This window comes from Hippoglossus stenolepis, chromosome 16, assembly GCF_022539355.2.
Source record: "Hippoglossus stenolepis isolate QCI-W04-F060 chromosome 16, HSTE1.2, whole genome shotgun sequence".
In the NCBI taxonomy this organism is placed as follows: domain Eukaryota; kingdom Metazoa; phylum Chordata; class Actinopteri; order Pleuronectiformes; family Pleuronectidae; genus Hippoglossus; species Hippoglossus stenolepis.
The window spans coordinates 6,725,946-6,750,382 of record NC_061498.1 but is presented as its reverse complement, the minus strand read 5'-3'; the positions used below and the strand labels follow the sequence as shown (position 1 = coordinate 6,750,382).

Here is a 24,437-nt window from a genome sequence, read left to right as displayed (position 1 = left end):
AGGGATGGACAACACTCAGTAGAGAGCCTTCCTCCACAGTCCCCTTATGAAGAAGTCATCTCCCTTTGTTTGTTCTTCTCTGTTGCTGTCACACGAACAAAACTTTGTATTCTTCATCAGCCGGCACCATAAACATCCTGAAACAAGGTTACGCGCGGCTCAGAGAGACAGAGGAAGGATTCATTTACACTAAACCAACTCACAGGAGTCGGAGAGGAGAAGTGGTTCCCATTAATTACCAAGACTGTGGCGGCCCGCCATTGTCCAATTTGTCCTGCCACAGAGTCATAATGATCCACTCTTTTTTCCCAAACATTTCTCATAATAACACAAATGATCTGTTTTGTGCTGCGGCTTCATTGCAGCGCTCTTTGCCCCCTCTCTCGGGAAGGTATTTCTTTCGCTGTGCGCATTGCAGTCCTCAGCAGGCAAACACGCCAGCCCTCTCTGTGCACCGCGTGCGTGTAATAATGTACTGCATGCGTGTTCACAGGGCAATCATCAACCCCCCGCGCCTGCACCCCGCAACCCAGCAGCTACCGACATAGATTGAATCACATTCTGTGGGAAACACTGGAGGAGACTTGTAAGAAGTGTAAGAAGAACATCTGCCAGCGGTTTGTCCTTCCTCAACATATTCATAATGTGTTTGATTGTACTTGAATGGAACAAAGTAAACTGACATTTAAAAGGTATTTTTGGGTTCAGGAGAACAGCGAGCCCCCCCTGGAGTGCAGCTAAATGCTGCTCTACCCTACGCTGCTCAACAGCATGATGCTTTGGAGAGTTCACTTTTGTTATGCCCACAGGGAGAGTAGAGGAGGGGGATGGATGGAGAACTGGCATCAGGCATGCATTATTAAAAGTGTGAGCAGCTTACATTTCAGACTGTTGCTCGGCAATGTTTGTTGAAATCGGGCAACATGTCTGACGCCCGGGGCACAACAAAACAACCTGAATGCTGAAAGGTTGGAAGATTGGGTTCCTCTTTAGCCAATCAGATGTGACTATTTACTAAGGAAACAGTGTGAGATAATGATTAGTCTACAATAAATATTTAATGCAACAATTCTGTGTGTTTGTGTTTCTTTTATAATAGACCCCTTTTTTCACAGCTGCCACAATCTAATCAGTTCACGCTCGAGTCCTAATTTGAGGAAATTCCCTCGAGGCGTTTCCTGAGAAAAGAGGTGGACGGATGGACAAATCAAAAAACGCCTCCAGTCAGACCTGAGAGCTGCAGAGAGTCTTTCTGCTTTTCAGTCTCCTCAAAATTACAGGAGGACCTGTCATCTTCCGAGTAGGAGCGGTTTGCGTCGCCCTGTATCCAGGAAAGTGACAGAGAGAGAAAAAGAAGGAGAAAGAGATGCAGAGGGAGGCAGAGAAGGAGAGGGAGCCCATGGGAGGAGGTGAGGAAACAAAGAGTGGGAGAATAAGCAAGGGTAGAAAAGTCAAACAAATTTCAACGTTTGATTCATACTTTTTTATTTTGCTCACTGCTAATGCCCTAAATCTGAGGATAAGAAAAAAAGGTCTCACCTCAGCTTGGAAGCCCTCAACCAAGATGGCGACCAGTAAGTTGAAGAGCACATAGTTTCCAAACGTCATGAGAGCCACAAAATAGAGAGCAGCACAGGGGGAGGTGGAGGCCATGCCGTTGTAGAGCACCATGTTCCAGTCCTCCTGAGTCAGAATCTGCAGGAAATAGACACACAGTGTGGAGCAGGGACACACACACACACACACACACACACACGTGGATAGAGGTAGAAAGAATGTGCATGCCCTCACAAGCACATCTGTACAGGTTGTGATATGAAAGTGTGTGTGTGTCATTTGTACCTGAAAGACAGTGACAATGGCCCAGAGCAGGGAGTCAAAGTTCTTCCTGTCGGGCACCGTGTCTCCGGCCTCTGTCTTCAGACTGAACTTGCAGCCAAATATATGCATCCCCAGGATACTGCAACACACAGGAGAGATTTTAACATAATAGATTCAGCTGCACATCCTGTCGTAGGAATAAGAAGAGAGTGCATTCATGCTGTTAAGTTGCATGTCAGTGTTTCCCATTAATTACCAAGAGTAGGACGGCCTGCTTCTTTGATAATAAACCATTTTTTACACCTCTCCTAAAAACAAAACACAGCACGAAACTCTACATTAGAGATAAAAGATCGCTAATGTAGTGTTTTGTGCTGTTGCTTTTTTTTGCAGATCTGTCGGCAGCACATCACTTTAACTTATTCTTGCCCTACTTCCACTTTCAGTCTCACGAACACATACAGATCTGTCTGAGCAATCTGGATGAATCCAAGAGAGTTATTACCGTTTTTTTGCCATATCTCTGATTCTGTCAATCCAAACACTAACTTTATGCCTTTTAAGACAATATGCTTCAGACCATAAACTGAAGACAAACACAGAAACAGACAAACACACATCAAATCAGCATAACCAGGGCAATTGTCTCTTCAAGTTTTATTCTAGCATTTGTTTCCTTTCAGTGTCGACCATCAGTTTGCTGGTGTCACTGTGAAACCCAGTCGGCGCCGTTCATATTCTCATCCGTCACTTTCTCTGGAGTGATTATGAAGAGGTTTTAAATGTCGCAGCTGAGAGGTACTTTGCATTAACTGCCCCAAAAAGCACCAGTTGCTCAGGATGGCATTAGCAGACTAAAAAGCTCTGATGCCATCTGTCTGTACGTGTCAAGAGGCAGGTTTGCAGGGACGCGTATATACACACATACACACACACACATTCGCACTCTGTGTAACTAAGATTTTACTGGTATGGTTCTTTACTGGATTCAGGTAAAGCTAAAGCATTGCTAATGGTGTATTACTTCTAAAACAACATATATTCATGCTAAACTAAAATCATCACTGTGCAATTTGAGCCCAGTCTCTAGGTGTCACTTTGAGAGCTGCGGTTTATTCTTATCACTGTTCTTTGGCCCAAAGCCTATCTGTCATATTTAATGGAATTTCAAATGTTTCATGCACTGAAGTAATGTTGGAGAAGAAGACAGGTTAACGAGATAATCCCTGACATAGATGGGAAAGCAAGAATGTGTGTGTGTGAAGGGGGGAAGGGGGTTCAGCCATAGCTTTCAGCAGCCTGCGCAGAGTTCATCTATTGATAATCGATCGTCTTAGGCTATAAACTATCATTGCACTGTACCTCACAGTGCATACACAGTATTTACATACAGTACGTACAGCTACTAAACACCACAGTCTCTCTTCTCTCTCACTTTTTATCCACACTTCTCTGCCCTCTTATTTTTTTATTTCCTTTCTCTGAGTCACACTCCACATAAATCTGTGCCCCCCCCCCCGGTTACCTGAAGATGAAGATGAACAGCATGAGCAGCATACAGAAGGTGGCCACGTTGTCCATCGTCTTCATCAGCACCACCAGCTGCCGCCTCAGTGCAGGCATGAACCTCACCAGCTTAATGACCCTCAGCAGCCGGAAGGTCCTCAGCACTGACAGGCCGCCGTCTGCTTGGCCGATGATTTCACACACACTGGGATGTGTCATATGGGAGAAAGTGAGAAATTGGAGAATTGGAGAAGAATATGAAAATGGTAGAGAAAAACATGTGTATTGTTACAACCGGGGAGTTAGATTTAAAAAATGAAAATCAATGTAAAGGAGGGACAGACCAGATAAGAGAAGATTAAATAAGCGGACAAGGCGGTAACACTACTGCACATTCTAAAGAGGCAGAGAATCCATACTGGTGATAAGAAATATTTCTGACGTTAACATATTTTATCCCCATGCTGCAGGACATTTCCTATATTTATCATTTCAAAAGAACAGTGTAATGCAAAGCTTCATGTGGAATCATGAATATACGCATTGGAAGAAAGTTAACGTTCTCCACACGAGGGGAAATCTTCAAACTGCATTTGGATGCAATTTATTCAGTCAGTACACGTTGTGACAGCTGATGGTATTTTTTCAGAGAGGAGACATTTGAAGCTGCATACGACAGCTTTGAATTCGGTTTTGGGACTTTACTATAGAGTTGAAACAATAACTTGATCAGTTGATTGATTGAATATTAATCTGCGACTATTCTCCACATCCCAGCTTTGCTATAGAGATGATTTTCTATGTTTCTCAGTTTTGTATCATAGTAGATTAAACAGTATTAGTTTTGGAATTATAAATCGGACCATGCAGATGTTTATAACATCAATTTGATATTATAAAAGGAAATGCTCAATCTTTTCTGACGTTTTTGGGACAAAACATGCATTTAACTAATTCTAAAGCAGATTACAGACCTGATGATAACAATGATGCCATCAAATATGTTGTAGGGGTTCCTCAGGTACTCAAAGAAGCCGAACGCAGTCAGCTTGAGGATCATCTCCAGCGTGAACATGCTGGTGAAGACGATGTTGCAGATCTCCAGGACGTTGGTCAGCTCCTCGGGCTGGGTGGAGGTGGGTAAAGGGGTGGAGGGGGGTCAAAGAAACGGCAAAACAAAAATAAAACAGCAGGTGAGATGTGGGCTAGAGGTGTAAACTTTCTTAAAAGCAGAGAACTGAGAGAGACACAGACATAAACACATAGTCGATATTAAACCACTGCTTTGCAATCACAGCTACGGCAACAAAAGATGCGGGAGGACTGTGGAGAAAACGACTATGTACCCGTCACCTTCCTCCGCCTGTGTTTAAAAAAGCTGTCACTCAGACTGTCAGTCACTCACAAAGAGAAATCTCTTGTAACCTGGCAAATAGAATCAGCACACAGAGGAAATAGAGAGAGAGAGAGAGAGAGGCATGAGAGCGAACTATAAAGGTTAAAAATCTTGTTTTTTATAGAGTCAGACCGATATGGATTTTCGGTGGCCGATGCTGATATTGACGTGGATATATAAAATATCCAGTACTGATATATCCGCCGATAAAAAAACAATTGGCACTGATTCCTAAGGAGTTGCCATCAAAACTTTATAAAAAGGAAGGCTCAATATTTCACAGGTTAACCATAAACTTGATCATAAATGACTATAAATAAAAGTTGAGTCTTTATTTTACATAAAATAATATACCTATATATCAGTGAAAGGCTCATATCGGTTGCTTTTCATTGACCAGCCAATGGCTCCTGTTTTTTTTTTTTGTTTTATCACAGATGTTTAAGTGAAACTTAGAAGAAGAAAAAAAAACTCTCATTTGCAAATATGAACAGTAAAATGAGAAATAGGACGGAGAGGGTAGAGGGTCACACAACTTGGTGGCTGAATAGGAGGATGTTATCTGGAACCGGGAGAGGATACCCAAACACATAAAAACCACTCACACACAAAAGAAACACAAACTCATCCTCCGGTCAATCCCGGGTTTATTTCCATTTGTATGTGCGCGTGCGTGTGAGACTGAATGTGTGTGATGCACGATATGGATCAGATGCTTTCACTGATACCCCCTGTGAATTTCGGTTTCAAAGCCAGAGGAGAAATAGCCAGTTAGCCCTGCCAAAGTTAGCAAACCATGTCAGAGAAAAACCCACTCTCAATCCTCCCCTCCTCTAATCCGCTTTCTCTCTCAGTCTATCTCCACCAGCCCCCTGGATCCATCCATTTTTCTTTCTCTTTCGGAGTCTCATTATCAGGCAGGGCCATCTATTCCCAATCAATATCCTGCTGTCCATCAGGGGAGGGTGAACGGGATGGGAAGATCCCGGCCGACGGAGAAGGAAAAGTGGAGTAGGCGGAGGGATTATTTGGGAGGAGATGATGACATGATGGGAGAGGAGGAGAGGAGAGGAGAGGAGAGAATAATACTTGATCGGAGGTGAGAATGAGGAAGAATGTAAAAGGGACGGAAATGGAAATAATCTGACAAAACCAGCATAAATCTCTTGAGCTAGGTTTTAACTGGAAGATTTCAGTCTGAGACTCAGGAACTGGGAGCTGGACAGATCGGCAGACGACAGGTTGGTTTAGGTAATGACACGACATCTAGAATTAACACCTCATTGCTGTTTGCCTCCTCCACCACCAGTAACCTTGAACTTTGGTCTTTGTCGACCAAAGCAAATCTCCTTTGAGTCCAAGTGAGTGTTTCTGCCAAATTTCAAGAAATCCGCTCCAGGCTTTCGTGCACAGCATAAAAATCTATATGTCATCGAACTGATATTTAAAAAGGTGCTAACTGTGGTGGGGAATGCAGAGCGAAGGGATGAACGTGCACAGACACAAACAAGTTTCCTCCCTCCGCTGTTGGCTCTAACCTTGACCTATGTCCAGAGCTCTCTCACCAGTCGACAGGACAATCACAGGATATGAGATTTATTGCTATTGACAGAACCATCACATCCCCTGACATCACACTTTAACTCAGACAAAATACCATCATTCCACCCTCCCCTCGCTCTCTCCCTCCTCGCTGCTTCCCTTCTTCTTGCCCCATTACCTTTTATTCCCTCGCCGTGTTTCTCCTCATGTCCTCGCGCCTGCTTTCTCCCATGCTGCTTCAAAACCTGCTCCGTCACTATCCATCACCTGAATAGTATTTCATACTTTATCCGGCCAAACAAATGTCCTCCCTCGTATTCTCAGTGCCCGCAGCGAGTGCACGTTGCTCACATATGAAATATGAATGGATGAGCTTCAACTTTGCCAGCCCTGGATTCTAATGTGCCAATTTCTTTTCCACAAACAGACATGGACACAGTTAAAGTAATCTCAAATAGTTTGTCTTCAATGTTAGTGTGTTGCATCCAACGTGATTATGACCTTTCATCATCAAAGACAACAGTAAATAACTGCAACGTCATACCAACACAAAACAATAAGTTTGTTTCCCTCGGGCAGGTTGTGGTGCTCTGTGGTTCCTCATTTTTTTGTCAGGGAGAAGCACATCAGCTTCAGATTTCCTGTTTTAGAATAAAATCTGCTGCAGAACCGAAACACATACTGTTCCCTCTGTTTCTGTGCCAGCCTGGGGAAATTGTGGAGGGAGGAGGGCTCCAAAGAAAGACAGACAAAGCATCTGTGTGTGTGTGTGTGTGTGTGTGTGTGTGTGTGTGTGTGTGTGTGTGTGTGTGTGTGTGTGTGTGTGTGTGTGTGTGTGTTTGTGTGTGCATGCAAATGTATGTGTGTTTCTGAATACATGCCTACTTTCAAACGTACACACTCGCTCACACACAGAATCACACGGGGAATTGAGCTGAAAACTGCTGTGTAACCGGCATCTGCCTCGCTCTTCCCCATCTCACTCGTCGCCTCCTCTTCCTTGCCACCACCATCTCCCCCCCAACACAACCCCTCGTTTATTTTTAGAGTCTTCCGAGATGAGAGAAAGCAACTACTCTGTCAAAGAGTGTGTGGGTGGATATGAGAGACAGAGAGAGAGAGAGAGAGAGAGAGAGAGAGAGAGAGAGAGAGAGAGAGAGAGAGGTAAAACAGAGTCAGAGTAGATGAAACACTTGAAGTAAGGCAGGAAGGATGGATGGGAGGAAGGAAGGAAGACGGTACGGCACAAAGGAAGGAGTGGGGGAATGTGGAAAGGACGGGTGCACAGAGGGATTTATGGGGGAAATAAGGGGAGAGGGGTGGAACCAGCGAGGGAGAGAGCAGAGGAGATAGAGGGAAAAAAAAAAAGTGAGGAGAGAAATGAAGGCAAATGAAAAAGCTGTTTTATGTAACAGCTTGTGAGTGTGTGCGCCTGAATGTGTTCCTGTTTAAAACATATTTATTTATGTGCATACACACAGGATAAAAAAATAAATGTGTATTGTAATGTGTGCACACTTGGATGTACTTGTGTTTGCATGTTTGCGTGTGTGTGTGTGTGTGTGTGTGTGTGTGTGTGTGTGTGTGTGTGTGTGTGTGTGTGTGTGTGTGTGTGTGTGTGTGTTGAGAGAGCCTGTGCGTGTTCTTGGCAGACGTCTCTCACTCTCGCTTGCAGACACCTGCCTCGTCTGCCTCCGAGGAGCCGGGGCCGATGTTAAAAGCCAGCTCGGTTTTGTCTGCCGCAAGGCTAAATGTTTACACCTCTGTCAGGGAGCTGCATGGCAGAGTGATGCTCCACTCCCACACACATCCCTCTGAATGTCATCTGCTATTATGATAGTTGCAGCAGCGATGGCTCATCAGCGGCGATAGTGGCTTATGTGATGAGGCCATGGTGATTTGTGGGCGTGAGAGAGGAGACAGAAGTGATTACACTATTGACACTATAGTATGTCAGTGTAGATCACTCATATTGCTGCAATGATAGCAGGATGATAGAATGGCACTCAGTAGAGCGCATGCACCGAGGCCCAACGGTCCCTTTCTGAAACCACATTTAAATTCACCAGAGTTTTGAAACACGCCCGATCTCACAATGTCAAGTCCTGGATCTGCAGCCTGATCCAGATCCACGCCAAAATCTAACCCCTACACACAATTTGATGGAAATTGGGTTTTTTCTCAGTCTTGCTTACTAACAAACAAACACAGATGATAACATAACCTCCTAGATGGGGGATATTATTAAACGTCTTTATTGAGACCTTTAAGGTTTAAGGTTAAAAAAATGAAAGTTGAGTTTCCACCAATTAAACATCATCCTGCTATACTCACAAGCCTGATTGCCTCTTTTTTCCACAGCAATGTTGTGCTTCTCTTTCAATATTGATATATAATATGATATATAATATATAATATTAAATGATATTCTGCTTTTCTAGATTATTAGTCTGATGTCAAACGCAATTCTCTCCATACTTAAATTTCACAATAAAAGCAAGAGGATAACGGCTTCTGAATCACTCGTATGCTTTTAATGTGAAACACATGGAAGCACTATTGAATTTGCAGCCCACAGCAGCAACAGGAAATGGAAGCAGGTCAAATATATTTGTTAATAGAAATTATCACTGTAAAAAAAAATAGTTGGTGTGACAGGACTGATCGTAGAATCGTACCTGGTTATGATGCTCGATGCCCATACTGATGGTGTTGATGAGAATGGCGATCATGATGCCCCGGCTGAAGTACTTGCTCTCCACAATGCCCCAAAGTTTCCTCCTCATACCCTTCCAAAGGTCCCTACAGAGTCCGAAGCACGTCCTCCTCTTCTTCTTCTTCTTCTTCTTCTCCCCTTCTCCCCTCTCCTCTAAGTGGTTCTCTTCCTTGTCCGTTTCTTTCACAGCATCCTCCTCGTCCTCCTCGCGGTTGTCAGAGTCTCCCGCTGCCCTTGCCCCGTCTTTCAGCGACAGCGCACATATGGGGCAGTCCTCTGGATTTTGAGGGACAGACAGACTGATGGAGTTGGCTTCTGTCTGAGAGCCGTGGTCTTGCTTGCTCTGGTGTGGACAGTGGGATGCTAGAGATGCAGAGGCAGGAGTAAACAGAGTGAGGCTGGGTGCACTTTAAAGGTTTGAATATGAATGCAGAATATACAAGGCGTTTGAATTGTTGGAAAAGCTGCACACATTTATTATTTCAGTGAAAAGATAAACCAAGTATGCATATAGAAATTATACATAACCCCATCATCATGCTCTTTCAAGCAACTAAACCATATTCAGCTGTTTTTCCACATGTTGTGTGAAAAACACAAGGGTCAAATGTTACATAAATAAGACATATTCAGATGACACTTTCTGAGGCCCTCCCACTCACATTTTGGGTGTCTGGAGTGATGCCGCTCTCCGTTCATCTTCCCTCCGGCGCGCCTGTTACCCCTGCCTCCACCAGCTGGCGGGGGCTTGCCCCTCAGCGTGTAGTAGAGAGCTGTGGATCTCCTCTTAGCCTTGCGGAGGACGTGGCAGACCAGCTGGAAGATCTCCTCGTAGCAATCTCCCGGCTCAGCCATGCTGGCCAACGTGGAGGAGGACAGGCACTGAGCCCTTTGCTCCTGCATCAGCTGGTGCTCCCGCTGTTTGGTCTCAGAGAACTGGGTGGCGATGACCACCAGGCACAGGTTGATCATGAAGAACGAACCAATCTGGAAAGATGTGGAGCAGCAGGCAGTTATGAAACTTAATGGGTGAGTAAAGATGTACATGGAGGGAGATACAGGCGGTGAAACACATAGAAATCTACTACAGGGACTATGAGCTTATCTGGCATATAGACCCCATTCAGACCTGGTTTAACATCTGGCCTGAGTGATCTGATCACAATGATCTGTGATTGCACCACTCAGGACGGATGTGATACCAGGTCTGAACAGGACCATATTTAGGCCAAAGATAGTACTGCTCTGGAAACTGCAGAAATTCAGATTTACAAGACTAAACCGAGAAGGAACTATAAATAAAACAATAAGGAGGAGTGCAGCTTCTGTTTATTCATCCAAGAAACATGAAACAATGTGAAGAATTGTAATGTTGCCAGGCTGGTTTTTCATTAAGCTCACACTTGGACGCAGATTGTGATGACATGTGCCAATCCCCCTCCGGTAGAAATGTTAGGACTCATGCTAAAGGTCTCTGAGGGTTGGCTTCACAACAAAACCAAGGCTGATTGGACGAGACAGACAGAGCCAACAAAAACCCAAAGCACAGATCAGCAACTAGCTTGTCTTCTTTTTTATGACCTGACTCTGACTTGACTTCCGCTTCCACCCCTCCTCCAACTCAATATCCTGCTTTGCTTTTCTTACGCCCATGAACTTTAACTCATCAAAGGGATTTTCTTTTTAAATCTTTCACAAGAGCTTTTCTTATTTTTCCTATCGTGAGTCAATCTGAGGGTTGAGGAAGGAGGAGGAGGAGATGAGGCGCATTGTGAATAGAACGTGTTGGCTGACCCTTTTAGAGGCGGTAATGGGAATCACTACAGGACTGCTGAAATGGCTTTTATTGGACTGTACTCGGAGCTGGTTACGGAACAATGATTCGATCAATAATGGCTAATGCTGAACAACTCAGAAAGCAGACCGCTGCATGGAAGGAGCAGCTCGTGGCCGAGTGTCAATTCAGTTCATTACAAATCTGAACATGTGTTCCCCTCTTTCTCTCGGGACAAAAGCTCTGAGACCGGCACATGTTGAGAGCACACACAGACATCTCATAAATACATACAAGGCCAAAACACTGGGAGCAGCGTCACTCAATAAAACATCCACGGACATAAAAATTCAAACTTAATGACCTTTCACACATTGACTTTCATCCACAGTGATCAAAGATGCAGGTCAAGAAGGGAGAAGAGAAGCTGAGAGGAACAGAAAAGAGGAGAGTCCAGATATATACGGATTAGAGTGAGGATAAGAGGCCTGAGTTCGGACAAATGTTTTTATTTTATTTTGGTTTCGGGCCGGGTGCAATCATTTTGGCTGGGATATTATTTTTGCACCGCACGTGTCTGTAATAGGGGAAAATGTTAAGAAAGAAAATCAAAGCCCAAAACACACTCTAATACAGTATATGAGAGAGGGTGTGTGTGTGTGTGTGTGTGTGTGTGTGTGTGTGTGTGTGTGTGTGTGTGTGTGTGTGTGTGTGTGTGGGAAGGGGAGAGGGAGGAGAGATGCCCATCTGTGGCCTGTAGGTCAAAGCAGGTCCGCAGGTGTGTGGGGCTTTGATTTCCCTCCAGGTCTGCATCTGTATGTGTGTGTGTGTGTGGGTGTGTGTGTGTGTGTATTCTGTGCTTATGATCAGTGGACAGCTTTGTGCATAATCAGGAAGGGCAACCCAATATCACGCACTCAGATGATCACTGCATTATTCATGCGTACAAACAAACACACACAGACAAAAAAACATGTGTGATCGACACACTCGCACACAAACCGCACACACAGATTTAAATGGCAGGCTCGGCTTACCACTGATTACATGTGTCCCCGTGCCTCCGTGCAGCAGCTGTCATATATATTTATGTGTATAAATATCATATCTTTCTCTCGGAAACAGACATGCACTCACACAAACACTATCTCCTAATAACTTAGACTCCTTTGACTCCAAGACAAATCTCTTTGCTCGTAATGTGACACCAATACAACGCAGACAGAGATGAGGCCCAGTTTGACACTTTGGAGGTCAAACGTCTCCTTGTCTCTTAGTTTTATTTCCACAAACACACATGCAGGAACACACACTTAACAGCACTGCAACTTCACAAAACCTCTCATGCACACGCACACAGAAGAATGAAAGACAAAGGACCACTGAAGGAAAGATTGACAGTTAAGGTGACTGAATGTGTGAGCAGCACCTTTAGTGGCTGATGGAAGATCCTGACTGAAAACTTCTCACACTGTCAGCAACACTTGCAAAGCTTCCCTCCGGACCCTCCGACAAACAGACTGACGCCTCGCAGGGAAACCGCCAAATGGGCAGAACAATTATGGCGACCAGGAAAATGAGCTCTCTACATTTTGGAGCCTGTGGTCAGTGGAGCGGCATAAATCAGGCAAAAAGTGATTACGCTGCAGTGTGACACCATGTCAGCCACTGGAGCTATCTTCCAAAAAAAGGTGCTTACGCTGCCAACGCCAACCTCAGGTCAAATCTGCCAAAACAGGGATGTAATTTACAGCTGCCGTCACAATTCCAATTATCACCTCACCTCGCCAAAATAAGGCCAAGCTTGTGAGGATGAGGTGGGTGACAAAAATGTCTCGTCGGGCAGGTCCATCTCATTATACAGTAGTACAGATATTGTGTAGTGTGCTTGCGAATTAGTTGTGTGTTTGTTTTTTCTTTTTGTTTCTTTTCTCTCTCTCATCTTTTTACTCCTCTTGAATTTATTCATTTTCTCACATTTGTCTTTCTTTGACATCATTTTGCAGTGATCCTCTCTCGCCTCCGTCCGGCGTCTTTGTTGTTTCCTTGATCTCATTTCCCAGCTTTACAAAAAGGCTTCATGTCTGTTTCTCTATTGTGCTCTGCCAGTGGTGGCAAAGTGCAACATCTGGGACTTCTGTTGTTCGTCCGCTGCCGCACAGAGTGACTGAATGTCGTTTGACCGACAGCCAACGGCGCGTGAATGCGGAATTAAACACCTTTCATTGTGCCACCACCTGCTACTGCAGACAAAAGGCTGATCTAGGTTTTGCACACTCGTTTTTCTTCCTTTGGACAAAGCGCACACTTCCTAGCTCCTCATCTCCCCCTTTTCCTTCGTCACCCACCGAAGACACGTTCACTTAAGAGCCAACTTCCCTCTCTCCTGCAGACATCGATTGTGGACAGTCCTTTATGCTACTATTGATTTTCACAAGTCTATTAACACTCGAATCCGCCACTCAGGAAATATCCTCATTCAATTTATTGATGGCAAGAGACCGCTGATGTCCACACATATTGGAAATGTTATCAGGGCTTTTCTCCAGAGTGTATAACTAGACTTTTAATTCACTCTTCATTTATTCACTGTTTAGTCACCACATCGCACAATGGATGTGTCAGCTGGTAATGTAGACTACTGATGATTCAATAAACGTAGTAATATGCGGTACTTACAATGATGAGTAAGATGAAGTAGATGAAGTTGTAGAAGGAGTGAGCATCCATCACGTAGTACATGATCTCCACCCAGCCCTCCAGAGTGATCACCTGGGAGGAACCATTTGCCCGAGCGTTAACACAAGGTAATCAAGACATATTGGGCTTTCTCAACAGGACATAACTGGTAAAAAAAAAGCTTTGCTCGATCCAATATTTACTAGTGCTGCATAGTTTATATCAAACATTTAAATCCAATATACTGTTGTGAATACAATATTACAATATAGAGTCAAAAATACTGATTTAGTGCTTGAGTGTGCTCATAAGTAAAATAAATTAACTGGATTTGAATTGTTTAAAAATCATTGTTTAAACATCATATTTAAATAAATATGATTTATAATGCTCCTAAAAATGATTTATTGAGATTTGTCATATTAACCCTCTGGCATCTGCAGTCACTCCACTTACACTTACACTTAAAAAATTAATCTCAAATTATCCTTCATGTTTTATTTCAAATTTTCCACTGTGAACAAATCACGTGATGTGTAGTTTTGGGTCCAATATGTTGATACTATTTCAAAAATGATAAATTAACCCCCTGGCAATGAAAAACAAAAATTCAGATATTGGCAAGTTAAATATTTTACAAAGATAAAAATCAAAAGGACTCATAAGTGTTAAAGGATCAGAAATCCTCACTTCACACTGAAAAGGATTCTCACCTGAAAAATGACAATCCAGGCGTAGACGATGTTGTCAAAGTTGATGGCACTTTTGTGAGGGTTACTGTTCCCTGTGTGGCAGCGAGTGTAATACTGGTTCCAGTTGATACACAGACCCATCGCTTCACCTGCACCACTGCCGTTGGTCAGCGGCTCCAGACTCAGGCCCAGAGCTTGTCTGTGGAGCGCATCCTCCTTGTCCAGGCAGCAGGTGCGGCCTCCTTCGCGCCTCGCCGGCACATCGGTACACGACATGATGCCATTGTCAGACGGCAAGGAGCAGATGAAGGGGCGTTCATCGTCCTCCTCCGGCTGATAGTACGGAGTTGGAAGAGTCATACCTGACGACCTGGGGTACGGACAAGGTAAGAAACCAAGTAAATATGACATTAATACAAAATACAGTAGAAAAGGGATTCCTATTATCTTTCAATACTTCGTTTGGGGAGTTTCATGAGGATTTCAGTGAAAGACAGAGAGTCAAGAGGGAGCCAGGAATGAGGAATATGAAATGAGAGATGTTCTATAGCGCAGTCACCGAAGTTAATCTCCAGAAGTACTCAATCAAGCCTGTGGGATAAATGCATCAATGAAGGGAAGCAGGTGAATGAGGAAATGCAAATGATTCTGCATGTGCCGGGAGGATATACTGTCTCTCTTCCCTTCTCAGTCTCACATACACACACGAGTAAATACTTTTATTATCCAGCTTATGCTTTACACTACAGATCCTAGCTGGATGTCTGTTGCCTGTCTGGTGGGTTAAATCTGACTTACAGACACACACTGATGTTGATTTTTCTATTTTAACCTTTTTATCTCCAATCCAGTGTAATTGAGGCACGTATCCTTACTAGACTGATAAACAGACCAGTATATAGAGCTGTAAATAGTCTATACAGAATGTTTTTCAGTGGGGAAAGAAAAGCCTGAGTTAGCAGTGAACCAGCGATCAGCGCCTACAGCTAGTGCAGCGAACCAAAGGCGTGCTGACAAGTGTGGTAAACAGGGGGGAGGTCAGGAGTCTCCTGAGGTGAAACCATGCCTCACCTAAGACTTCACATCTAGTTACATTGAGCCCTTTGGTTATGATCGATTTACTAATCTGAGAAGAAAGGTGTCACCTTCACACTCTCAAGTTTGTTTGTGAGTTTCTAAACAAATCTCTTAAACTGTTTTCATCTGACTCAGTGAACCAGAGGATTAGAATAGGTTTTGTAGCAGCACCACTTATGATTTTATTTTGTCTGCACCTGAAATGGGTCTGGTGGTTTAAAACCGATCCATTATGAAAACCGGAAGGAGCCCAGGTGAAGCCATGGCTGCATTAAGGGACTTATTTTGCTCTATTTGTGTTTTAACCTTCAATGTCTCAGAACTACTCAAAAAAACTGCTTTCTTTTTGCAGCCATTCTCATAAAACGCTGCAAAGTTTCCTTTTCGTGATCAGTGCATGCAGCGGGCGAATCGGGGTCAGGTTTGTTTCATTTGGCAGCGATAAACACAAAAGGCCCCGCAGGTAAATAATTAGTGTGGACTTGACAAAGCAGAGGTAATAAGTGAGTTCTGCCATTTGAAACAGGGACGGCTCGGCGCTGCTGCCCTGATTACTCTGCCGAGCACATGGAACTACAGTAATTTGACTGGGACTGAGATAAGTGGAGATAATCATACATCACTCTAAGGTTTTTAATGAGCGCCGACAGGTCACTGAGGGCGGCTCTGAAACGAAAAACGTCCATACATCTTCCACCGGGGGCAACGCGTATCGTTATCTCATCATTGTGTTGTTGTTCTGTGAGAAATCAGGCTGTTCTCTCTTCACGTATATCAGGGTGTTGGTGGAATGTCCCGGTGCAGAGGCAGCTGGATAATTTTTTGTCAAAGAACACATGGCAGAAGAAAATGAAAGTGATCATTACTAAACTAAACTAACCAGGTGACAAGCACATCATTGGAGATGAGTGTGTTGGGCACCAGACAACAAATTGTTTAATCGTGCAAACTGAGTCACATGGAAAGTGTACGTGAGATTGAGCGAGTGATATCATAGGATACCACCCCTACCTCAACATCATATACATAAAACACACACAGATATGATTGTGTGAGAGTGTATGTTCATCTTTCAGTCAACCGGAACGTTTGGGTAAATTTGAAGTAATTCCCTCAAGGTGTTCTTGAGACGTTGCATTCACAAGATCCCAAAACCTGTTTTGACCAAAATCGATTCAGTTTGTCTTCGAGTCGAACTGAGATTTTGTAGAAAATTTGAAGAAATTCCCCCAAACACTTACACTGTATGTTCACAAGAAGACAACGCACGGACAGACAACCTGAAAACATGACGCCTATGGTCAATGGCAGAAAAATCGATCAGCGAGGCCGAATAAGTGCGTTCGTCTGAGTGCGTGTGTGTGCATGTAAATGTGTGAACGTGTGTGTGTGTGTGAGAGAGAGCTCTGACATGACTGTGGAGTCAGGTCTGGACCTGGGGTGGACAAAAATAGACCCTCTCCATCTCCAGGCCCATTACTGAACACACACATTCAGGGTCACTCGACCTACAGTATTTACTCATTGCTCTGTCTCTGTCCATCACTCTGCCTCAGCCCTTCTCTTTCTGGCTCTCCGGTGGTCTCACAACACGTTCTCTGTGTGCATCAGTCTGCTCTCACGTCTTCTTTCTTCTGCACCAGAAGAGTCTTATCAGGGAAAAGCTGGCTGAAGGCAAATCGTATGCAATGCACATACACCTCAGGAATATATATGCATAGAGTTCAAGATTGCCTTGCAGTGCATTTACCTCCTGAACTCTATATACTCCCTCTTTTTAATAGTTTATATCCTCAATGATTCTCTCTTCCTCCCGCCCCCCTTTGTTCTCCTTTTATTTTAGCCCCTCCTATCATTCTTCTTATTCTTTATTATGTCTTTAATATTGAGCCTACTCCTCATTCTTCTCATCTCCTCTCATTTCCCCCTTTCCTCTCCTCTCTAATTCTCCTGATCCTATCCTGTCTAGTCCAGTCAATACCGTAATAGATAGTGCTGACATACTGTATTAGTGGAATTTCTCCTTTACCTTGAGACCACTCACACAACACACAAGTGTATGCACGCCAGTTCCAGGATCGATAGCTGGGCCATATCAGGCTATACCACTTCCCGTCGAGAGTTGCTTGGGAACCATGCATTGATTTAGTGGCAGAACAAAGTTTGCAGGTGAGCACTGAGACACACTGAGCTTGCGATGACCTACAGAACAGTAGAGGTTACGAAATCCAATGGAGGACAGAAAGGCCGTCCAACAGAGATGGACATAAAGAGAATTCAGAGAGGTTGTCAGTGACATTCACATTTTCTACTTTACTAAGAGCGCGGAAATTAAGAAAGGGATTAAGACTAGACAGAAAAAAGCCGCCCTTGTCATAGTAGTGGAGCATGTGAATGAAGGCGGCTGCCCCCCTGCTGGTGACTTGGCAGTGCACAGCATAGCACTGCAAAACCTGGCATCACACTGAGAGAACACCTGCTGACAGAGAGCGAGACGCAGGGAAGGGATCAGGGCTGAACCGGTTCCCCGATGTTGTCGAGCGAGACTCTGGGAAAGTTGGAAAGGGAAGAACGGTTTGAAAGGGCATGGTGTGGCGCAACCTCCCATCTTTTTGTCATGGCCTGGAGCCGGTCATGAAAATGATAAAACAAGTAAGGCACAAACAGATCTGGGGATGCCATTCCCTTTGAACCAAAATGACCAAATAACCATCCCCCATAATAACTAACCCATCCCCTCTCAGCCGTTCCCCCACCCAAGATGAAGAGCTGTGTGTGCAGACAGAGAAATTGTGTGAGCAGGTAAACATCCTTTAGTTAGTGCTGCTAACTAAACCATGGGATCAGCAGTTTATTTTGAGACTGAATGGAACCGTGCTTTGCCTCTCTCTTCCTCTTGCTCCCACACAGACACACGGACCTGCTATCGCATTCAAACAGTGGCACCAGGAGAAATTCTACCCATGTCAGTGGCTTGTAGTTGGCGGCCATCCGTAAAGATTTAATCATCCTCCACAGCAAGGATTCAACATAAACTTTGTACGTAATATTTTCAAACTTGACTTGAAATGGAAAAGGTATGTAGTTAAAATAGTGAGGAGGGAAACAGACGGACCAACTGGAGATTTGCAGGACAAGAATCAAGTGGATTAAGACATGAAAAGAGAAAGGTAGAGATCAAAAGACGGAGGGTGAAAAATGTCAAACCGAATGCTGCACTTGACAGCGACACTCCACTCCATAATAACCTCTCAGTGAGTTAATGTTAGCCCTTTACTTAGCATAATAGTCCTCAAGCACTAACTCATTGGGACCTTCCTAATTAAGAACTCAAGCACCCTGGCTATAACTTGCATAATGTGTTAACACAATGGTTTAAAATGAATCGAACACAATACGTTGTTTCAATAATGAACCCTCAATGTAAGATCACCACTACAATGATGTTGCACACATCAGCAAACGTGTATGAGATTACAGTGTATTAACAGGAGTGACCTTAATACTATAGTTGTCAACTGATTCCTCGGATTATAATCAAATCAAAATGGAGTCCTTGATTTGTCCTGTTAATTACAATCAACCTTTATCCCGGTCAGGATACAGTAAAGTAAACTCATGAAGTGATTACTGCTGAGGTCGTCAGGGTAAATGTCAGCTCTCAAAGCGGGCAGGATGGCGCTGGCTGCCCGACACGTGTCCACTTTCATCTGGATATTAGATCTGTCATTAGTAACCGCTGTGTCAGCAGAACCAGAGACCGTGCACAGTGGCACTGAGGTGCATGTGCATGGTTTCTATACATAACACAGCAACGTCAGGGGCATGTGTCTTTCTAGCGAGCTGATGCCAACATAAAAAAAAAAAAAAGGAAACTGAGAGAATGGCGTGAAATCAAATTCTGAATACTTGTGAATGTCACTCACACACACACACAGACACACACAGACACACACAGACACAGTGGGTGATGCAGTCATGTAGGGTCATGAATATGGAGGCATGCAGCTGGAAACTAATCATGGTCTTAGTTGCAACCTGAAAAAAAAAAAATTACTGTTGCTGTGCAGCTTGTGAGAGAGAGAGAGAGAGAGAGAGAGAGAGAGAGAGAGAGAGATGGAAAGAGGAAGCGGCAGAGAAGTTGGACGGCAGAGTTTGCTAATGGATACTGAAGTCAAATATACTCATATGCAATATATATAAAAATCTTGTATGAACATTTTTCATTATGACATACTTGTACATTCATATTGGACTGCAGGAATTACATATTTTATAAACCGATACAACCCATATTGGATTTAATTCAATGACAGAAAACCATCTTTACATTAAAAAAAATGTGTTTGACGTGTAGCCTACTTCGACTTTTTATTTCCGTCCATGTCCCATCTACTAACATGGTAGAGGTGGGGTTTATGACCGATACTGCAACCAGTCACCAGGGGGCAATAGATATGCTGCGGCTTCACTTACGGGGACCAGGCATCGTCCATCTCTATTAACAGTATATGACACTAAGGCACTGGCACAACACAGACACCTTTAAAATGCAAACGCTGATGCAAGGCGTTTAACTTACAGAGTGAAGTTCTTCTCCGGGTAGCAGCGGTTCCTCAGTAGCCCCGCCCACAGCTGCACGCCGATGATGCCGAAGATGAAGAAGACGAAGAAGCAGAGCAACAGCACGTTGCCCAGCATGGGCAGAGTGTCGAGCAGCAGGTTCACCAGGATCCGCATACCTGTGTGTTTGAGCAGGTCAATCGATCAATAACAGATTATCACGGGTTCACACCATTGATTAAAGAAGGATTTACAGTTTGCATATAGATGGTTTCGGCTGTGGCCGATCGTGGTCATTTCTGTACAGATCTTGGAGGACCATAATATCACTGTCCTTTTAGAAATCAGACTTGAAAAAAGTTACGGGGGGAGACTATTTGATGCTCAGATTATGTACATTGCAATTAATTTTGCTTGAGTCCAGGACATGTTTTTAATTTTGTTCTTTTGCTCAGAAATCATAGAGAGACAGTCAGGGTGGAGGGCAGACTCACAAAATGCAGGATAGAAGTTTAAGATACTTTAATTCATGGTGAAAGTTAAAGAAACATCATGTTTTTGGTTAAATATAAGTAAATACTTCCTTTAGCTTCAGCAGCCCTGAGTTTTCCACCTTGTAAAAAAAACATTAACCACAGATCTGTCAGTGAACATTTTACAGTTATGTTTCAAACATTTTGCGACTTTCGCAGATTTATTTATGAAACTGTTTCCTCAGCAGTTTGCAGAAAATGCCATCTAAATGCTGTTTTAACCTTTCAAAGGTATTTCTTTTTGTGGTAATTCAATAGAAATGGAGCATCTAGAAGTCAAGAATTCCTTTTATTATTGGGACATTTCTATCTGACATCCTCTCCAGTAGAGTTCACATTCTGCTTTCGACAGCAAACCGACTTGAAAGCAAAATTCAGGAAATACAAGGAAGTGGGAAAAAAAAAAGACACAAGGATGTATTGAACATACACAGAAGCACAAAAGTTCAGAAGTGGAAGTGAACGGCCTCTCCAGCGGAGGCAGTATATAAGGCACATCACAGACAACAGCCAGAGACCAAAATAGCTACGTTGTACAAGAACCTTCCCAAAACAGATGAAGAGCTTTAAAGGTAGAATATAACCAAGACAACCACGCACGCACGCACGCACGCACGCACACACACACACACACACACACACACACACACACACACACGCACACACACTAACAACCGTCCACCCCAGGAACACAGAAGCGTAATTGGACTATATGAGGTCTGATTCAGGATTAGATGAGACCTAATTGCAGAAGCGCAAGCGTGTCCCCTGTCGAATAATGATGACCTCATCCCCCGTGGCTGGGCCTGTCCCGCTGAGATGACATATTGAGATGGTGATTAGTGAAACATGATGACAGCTGATTGGACTAACGAGAGAGAGAGAGGTGAGACCCACTGATGGGATCATGGCAACCTGGACACCGGAGAGGTGTGTGTGTGTGTGTGTGTGTGTGTGTGTGTGTGTGTGTGTGTGTGTGTGTGTGTGTGTGTGCGTGTGTGTGTGTGTGTGCGTGTGTGTGTGTGTGTGTCCCTGTTTTTCTGATGTGCATTATTTGTGTTCTTCAGTGACACACCAGGATTCGTGAATGACAACTCCCCAGTAGGTTAATATGTCGTAAACACATCTCCACTGCCAGCGTACTGAATGACAGGTGGGAAGCTGAGCGAGAGACACAGGAGAGGAGGAGGAAGAGAGAGAGAGTGAGGAAGATGATGCTCCCACATGTGGACAATTTGTGCAGCGGTGCAAACACCTGTTGTTCACTCACTACACAAACACAAAACCCCAAATGCCAAATGTCAAATTAATTAAAGAGGATTCTGCAATCATCTAAGTACTCGTCCCCCTTTGACTTTACAAAGCAAGTTCTGTTTACACCTGGTAGCGACATTGGTCCGGAGAGATTCGATCACAAGTCGTCAGCGTTACGTTAAATTTGTCTGTTTGTGCTATGAAGAAAGATTTTACCCATTTAAAATGTTTTAATCAATAAGCGGTGGTCAGTGTTGATATTGTGGCAGTGAAGGTTTTGAGTGATCGTATGTCAGGATGTGTTCACACGTGTACTTAACACAATATTTCTATTGATTTGTAGTTCAGTCCTGAATTTAGCAAAGCTCTTCATGGAGGAACAGGCTGAGAATTGCAGATTGTCAGGGAATTATGTTTGGATCTGATCTTTATCAGATTACAAAGTAACTAAATAAACAAAATTCTGGGAATTTATGGATTTTATTTTCTCCAGAACACAGAAGAAATACATTTTTTCCATAGTTTTTCCTCCTCTGGCTATTTTGCCTCATCAACTGGTATTAAATGGAAAGCGCTGCTGGTGTGTGCGTGTGTGTGTGTGTGTGTCTCGGGTGGCAGCTGGAGGCGAGTCTAAATGTGTTTGTTCCCCAGGGTCCTTGTCATTAGGCCACTGTTCCATTAGGCCTAATTGGATGAAGAGAGGGAGAAATGGATGGAGGGAGAGACAGGGCGAACGAGGATTGAGACAGGGCCCGAGGGCGCGCCGGAAAATAGGGAGAGCCAAAATAAGAATAATAATAAAGAAAGAAACCGCGATAAAGCAAAAACAATCATTGTCTCTTTAATTCTCGTCCTCTGTCCTCATCCTCCCTCCTTCTCTCTCCCCTCCTGATGACTGTACCTGTTTGCCGACAGCTCCTGCTGTTCCCAGATAAAGATGGATGCCTCCCCTTGCACCACAGTGGAAACACATTTACAGCTACCTGCCTGTGCTATTCACCGACGACCTGGAGACTCCTCTCCTCGTCAAACTTTCTACAGCTTTTGTTTGTCCTCACCATTTCTATTCTGTCTGGCACTTTCACACCAATTTCATTGCAAAGTTTAACACAACAGTCAACACACAGACACACATGGTACACGACTATTATCTGCCATTTTGTTGGAGGGTTACAGATTGAGGTTTATGAGGGGTCACGCCCAGGGTCACACCGGCTGCGGTTCAGCAGCCAAGCTGTTACTGCCAGCGTTATGTTTTTACATTAGGGTTGGTGTGAGACAGAGACAGAGAGAGAGAGAACCTAACATTTAATATAACTACAACCTGGTATATAACTGCAGTATTTCCTTATTTAATAGTCCTGTGTACTAAAATATATACCAGTACTACATAGTATGAAGCATCTTCCACTCCTGAAAATATTTAACGAAAAAAAAGAAACTCTGGAGTGCTTTTATCTTTAGAACAGTAGTCTACAGGAAGTATTGCACACATTTTAGTTTGTGACATATTGGACAGATAAACATTGAAACTGTGCTGAAAAATATTTTTCTCTGTCTATTTTGCTGTGAGCCGCATGCCGCACTTGGGAAAAAATCGGCGACACCTTGAATTCCAAGAAGAGCAGCGCGACTTCCAGCTCTAATCTGTTAACATTAAAATGAAAAGCAAGCCGCTCCGCAGCCGGTGGGCCCCTGGCGTCCGAGTGTGCTCATGCCGCCTGTGTATCTGTGGGCACAGCAGCGGCCCAACAGAACAAGGAACAAATAGCTTTATCCCCATGTTTCCTCACCTCTAATGGGGTCGGGGAGAGGGGACGGCGTCAGGCTGCCACACACTCATAACATCCAGCTGACTGATAACAACTTAAACAATGACACACACACACACACACATACACACAACTACTGTACAACACATACCGGCTCAGACGAAAGAACAGTAAGCACCTGTGCACATATTTTTACTACACACATACAAATATGCATGCATCTGCCGTATCAACTATAAATATGCAAAACAAACCCGTGCATGCATCTGGAGATTTGTGCTCTGACACATAATCACCTCCTGAAAAGCAGATTGCTTTACAATCTGTGCACTTGTGCCTGAAACACGATACACACTCTACCGCGCACAATATCTTCGAATCACACCACTTGAAGACTAATGCAGTTAACATCCATATTTTCTGAGCGCGGCTGTGGCAGTTTGGAATATTGGAGTGGATTGTTCCCTGGTGATGGAAACACCTGAAAGACAACTCGTCCTTTAAAATGTTTGGGAAATTGAATTCGATTCAGGCGCTGAGGACAAGATACTTTTTTCGGGTAAATGTCACAAGCCAAAAAAAGGATTAAATGAGGAGAATGAGCCATGATGCAACACAAAAATCTGTATGCACTCACTCAAGATTGAGGAATAGCTTTTAATTTGGATTTGTGTGCACGTATATGTCTTAAAAAGTCTGTTTAATAAATTATTTAAAATTGGAGAGGCTAAGATTAAGTCAGTAACGATAAAATAATGTCTGTGAACTCCTCACACTAGGATCATTTGGTCAGATAATCTATTCAGATCAGACTCAAACGCCCCCGCAATCGTCAGAATTCCAGCAGAATCTGACCCGAAATCTGGGCCGATAATACTCTAGTGTGCAGCAGGTATATGCTAAGTAAGAAAAAGGAGAAGATTTCAGCAGGTAATGTGTACATGTAGCCTGCAGTTAACTAAGCTACAGATTGAATCCTACACGTTATCTCTTCATCTCTCTTCCTCACCTTCCTCATCTGTAAAAATCCTCTCTATCTCTATCTTAATGTTTCTATAAGATCCATTATCTAGCTCTGAAATGAACCTTATTAACTGCTCTGCCCGACAGAT

The 24,437-nt window shown here is 43.7% G+C and overlaps 1 protein-coding gene across 1 annotated transcript in view; it reads right to left on the bottom strand.

The window, feature by feature from the left end:
* LOC118123791 (voltage-dependent T-type calcium channel subunit alpha-1I) overlaps positions 1-24,437 on the bottom strand; it is a 72,366-nt gene that overhangs the window by 34,649 nt on the left and 13,280 nt on the right. Inside the window, 10 exon segments of the mRNA XM_035181392.2 lie at positions 1,231-1,321; positions 1,540-1,695; positions 1,843-1,960; positions 3,347-3,532; positions 4,302-4,453; positions 8,944-9,344; positions 9,644-9,968; positions 13,435-13,527; positions 14,148-14,496; positions 19,786-19,945. Coding sequence (XP_035037283.2) covers positions 1,231-1,321; positions 1,540-1,695; positions 1,843-1,960; positions 3,347-3,532; positions 4,302-4,453; positions 8,944-9,344; positions 9,644-9,968; positions 13,435-13,527; positions 14,148-14,496; positions 19,786-19,945 — 2,031 coding nt within the window.